At 38.7% G+C, this 4173-nt stretch overlaps 1 protein-coding gene across 1 annotated transcript in view; it reads left to right on the forward strand.

Moving 5' to 3' along the window:
- ankrd10a (ankyrin repeat domain 10a) overlaps positions 1–4173 on the forward strand; it is a 39916-nt gene that overhangs the window by 3086 nt on the left and 32657 nt on the right. Inside the window, exon 2 of the mRNA XM_016459379.1 lies at positions 3931–4083. Coding sequence (XP_016314865.1) covers positions 3931–4083 — 153 coding nt within the window. The remainder of the gene's footprint in view (positions 1–3930; positions 4084–4173) is intronic.

Consider the following 4173-nt stretch of genomic DNA (forward strand, 5'->3'; position numbering starts at 1 on the left):
TGCGCGAGACGTGAATTTATATTTATTTACAGAGGTAAATTGTCACACTTCACACTTCTCTAGTAAGTTCCGTCTGTGTGTGAAGATAGTAGCGCAAATCCGTGAATAAATGTTCCAAACTGAAATAAACTTCAACGGAATAAAGTTGAATGGAACTGAATTGAATTAAAGTTGAATAAACTTCAACTTTACTGTTCAGTGCACTGATGTCAGACTCATTTTGAATAAAGTTTATTGTTAAATTGTTAAATGCCCTGCCTCCATCATTACATATCTTTGTCACGTCATTATAAGTGTTTGATCACCACATTTGAGTGATCACTGCAAAAAATGTGTTTATGTATATATATATATATTCTGTTTATGTATATACTGTATTCTATATATAGTACCAGTCAAATGTTTGGACACACGAATGGGAAAGTGTCCAAACTTTTGATTGGTGCTGTACTACAATATACACAAAGAATATCGGCCGATATATCGATTTTTTTTACTCCCAAATATCGGTATCGGCCCCAAAAAACCCATATCGGTCGGGCTCTACTGGCGTGTCCAATGGATTGTACAGTTCTTTAAAACGTACCGATTGTTCAGCTGACAAAACATCTTTATGGTAATAAAGCAGACAAAAACTTTGTAAAAATGACATGAGCCTGGACCTTTATACAGTGCTTGACATTGTGCCTAAAGTTTCATTAGATCGTTTATATTCTAGTTTAGAAATGAATGTAAACCTCAGTGAGTTTATCAGCAAATTTTACTGGAGAGTGGAAGTGTTACTTAAGTTTGTTGGAAGTTTTGACATTTTAACAATTTAAAAGGGGTCATATGATGCGATTTCAATTTTTCCTTTCTCTTTGGAGTGTTACAAGCTCTTGGTGCATAAAGAAGATCTGTAAAGTTGCAAAGACTAAAGTCTCAAATCCAAAGAGATATTCTTTATAAAAGTTAAGAGTCAACCACGCCTACCTAAAACGTTCTAACACACCCCCACGTCTACGTCACGATGTGGGAAGATTTGCATAACGCCGCCCAAATGTTCACGCAAAGAAAGAAGGCTAACTTTTATTCTCGCTGTAGTATTGTTGCTGCCGCCACGTCATGAAGGCGCTGTGTGTTTCGTTGTGAAAGCAAAATTACTTTGGTTGGCCTTCCAAAAGTGGACAATATCCGCTTCGTCATGCCTGGAGCTGAGATCCGTGCTGGTCGCTGAGGAAATGCATCAACTTCGTGCTGTCGATCACCGGATCGGCTTTCACCGTGGACGAAGCGGAGTAAGCCGGCCTCCGCATACTCTAAGCCGGCTCACTCTAGGCATCCGGCCTCCACTCACTCAAGGCCGTGGTGTGTGACGCTTTTTCGTTGTGAAAGCGAAACTACTTTGTTTGGCCTTCCAAAAGAGGACACGACTAGAAATCAGTGGTTAAGTTGTATTTACAACACTGCGTTTCAGAAAGGCGGGGCATAGAGGAGAAACAATAATGTACAGTATGTGGAAAATAATGTGTTTTTTAACCTTAAACCGCATAAACACATTTCATTACACCAAATACACAAAATAATGTTCTTTTTAGCAGCATCATATGACCCCTTTAATGCTTGTTAAATTGTACACATTTGATGGTCATATTGTTTAAATTGTGTAATGTTACATAATGTGAGATTATTGACAGATTTGTTGAAGTTAGAAAGTTTGTACTTTTGTGCCCATTCAGTGATGAAAATTGAATTTTTGTCTCTTGTGTGAACAGTTACTATTGATGTTATTTCAAACACATTACCTCATTATGTCTCAATGCTGGCATTCATCATGGAAAAATGGAAAAGCTTCAGTGACGTAACTATTTTTAGCATTATTCCAAATGGAAGTTTACAGAGAAACTCTCTGAGCAAAGAACTGGTCCTGTGAAATGTGGCGTGTTTTCCACACTTTAACACATTTGTCATTGGTTCAAATTACTCCGCTTTAGTACATTTGTGCGTTTTATTCTGCATATACTTCATGTACACACATTAGGGTTGGGCGATGTCTACCAAATTGGTTATTTGGAAAACAAATAACGCGTTCTACGGAGCCACTAAAGGGACATGGTTAGCAGCTTGCTAGCGGTAAACTTACACACATTAGGGTTGGGCGATGTCTACCAAATTGGTTATTTGGAAAACAAATAACGCGTTCTACGGAGCCACTAAAGGGACATGGTTAGCCGCTTGCTAGCGGTAAACTGTTACAGTACATGAAAGTTCACTTACCACATACACAGAGTAAGGAGAGATGACTGATAAGACAATGGCGAATGATTTGCAGAATCCGAGCACCACTGATAAATATCTAATCTTGTAAAATGTGTGGTAGGTACTGACGCTCCGTAGTATAGAGTCCGTGTGATCGCGAATCTCGAAAGTAAAATGAGAGCGCGCATTCGAAAGCGGTTTCAATGCCCTGCATATTAGTAGCAACTCACTGATGGCCGCAATTTAAATACAGTATAATTACTAGGGATGTAACGGTATGAAAATTTCTTATCACGATTATAGTGACCAAAATTATCATGGTTATCAGTATTATCACGGTATTGTTAAAATGTGCTGGAGATGTTAAAAAAGTACCGACACATAAATCACTTCACCAAGTTTTATGTTTAAAAATCAACAAACAACAAATGAAATGACTTTTTGTTTGCATAATCACTAAAACAATAACATTACCAATGATGTTCGTATTTTAAATGACAACTTGACTGACAACAGTTTCATAGCATGTTGAAATATCTAACGTAAATGTTCAAATAAAGCTTTGAAAAAGTTTAATAAAAAGGTAAACCTCACATTTCAGCCTTTAAATAAAGAAAAGATATGTCAAAATGATAATGATTAATAAATGATTATATGTATTTTATCTGCTCCATAAATAATTCTAGATAACTTATCTGAATTGTTTAAATCTGTAGAATCCACATACGCTTGTTTTTCATCAACCGGTCAAAATTTACAGCAGGGCATGCAAATTCGGTCCGTTTTTGGCCAGACAGAAACTGCACACAGGCTGAATGTAAATATAAGTCTCTGTAAATCCACTCGCGCAGGTGCAGGTGGCGCAAACGTGTAAATCCACGCGCAAGCAGGTGGCGCTTATGGAAAAGCTGAATTAGAGCTGTTTCCTGTAACCTCCGTGGACAAAGCAGTATTGTGATTAAGAACACTTCCTTTAGGTATTACATGGAGCAATGATGAAAACAAAATGCCATTGATTCGTTTCTGAAGACAGTCAGAACCATCAGAGGTACATTTATATAATTAATTGGGGGGACAGATCACGATGCCGGCTCAACATCGTGATGTCTGTCAGCCATCGGCGATGGACAATGGCATTGTCTATCGGCCCAACCCTAACACGCATACAACGAGCACATCCTGTGTTTCTGCTCTTAACATCTGCTGATTGTGCAATTTGTACAGAGATTTTTTGGCCATGAGGCAATTTCAAACAGCCAAACAAAGGTGGTAGGACTTGAAAGTGTTTGAGGGAATTGGTCTATTTTTCCAGAGTGTGTTTAATGTCAGGAAGGGAGAAGAGAGCCAGAGAACAGGGTAATGAGTTGCCGCATGGTGTTCCATATTGAAAATGCAACACAGCTGCTGGTCCCTGACAGCAGAGCAGGAAACATGAGCCTCAAATAGCAAGTCAGAGAGATTGGCAGTCTGTCTTAAACTATTCGATTTCACCAATGTGAAGTCTGCTGCTATAAACAACAGCTTGAGCTGAAGTACTCAATCCTTATGTCTTAAATTGTTCTGGAATTATTGATGGTTTGTGTTTTGAGCATGATTTCACATGTGTGTACTATGTAGGGGGAGAAACCAGGCACTGGTGGAAGGTCATGTCACTAATTTGTTGATTTTATTGTACTCTCTGTCACAAAACAGCTGGAGTGTGTTACGAGGCTGGTGCAGGTGGGTTGTGAAGTGAATGCACTGACCACACGGTTTGCCCAGACCCCGGCTCACATTGCTGCGTTTGGAGGACATCCAGAATGCCTGCTGTGGCTCTTACACACAGGGGCTGAAATAAACAGACAGGTGGGTCCACGTACAGTAATTGATAATGTTAGGATTATCAGTAATGATAATAGGATTTGTGATGTCTTATATATATATATATATATATAT

The sequence above is a fragment of the Sinocyclocheilus anshuiensis genome, unplaced genomic scaffold, assembly GCF_001515605.1.
Source record: "Sinocyclocheilus anshuiensis isolate Anshui unplaced genomic scaffold, SAMN03320099.WGS_v1.1 scaffold1305, whole genome shotgun sequence".
NCBI lineage: Eukaryota > Metazoa > Chordata > Actinopteri > Cypriniformes > Cyprinidae > Sinocyclocheilus > Sinocyclocheilus anshuiensis.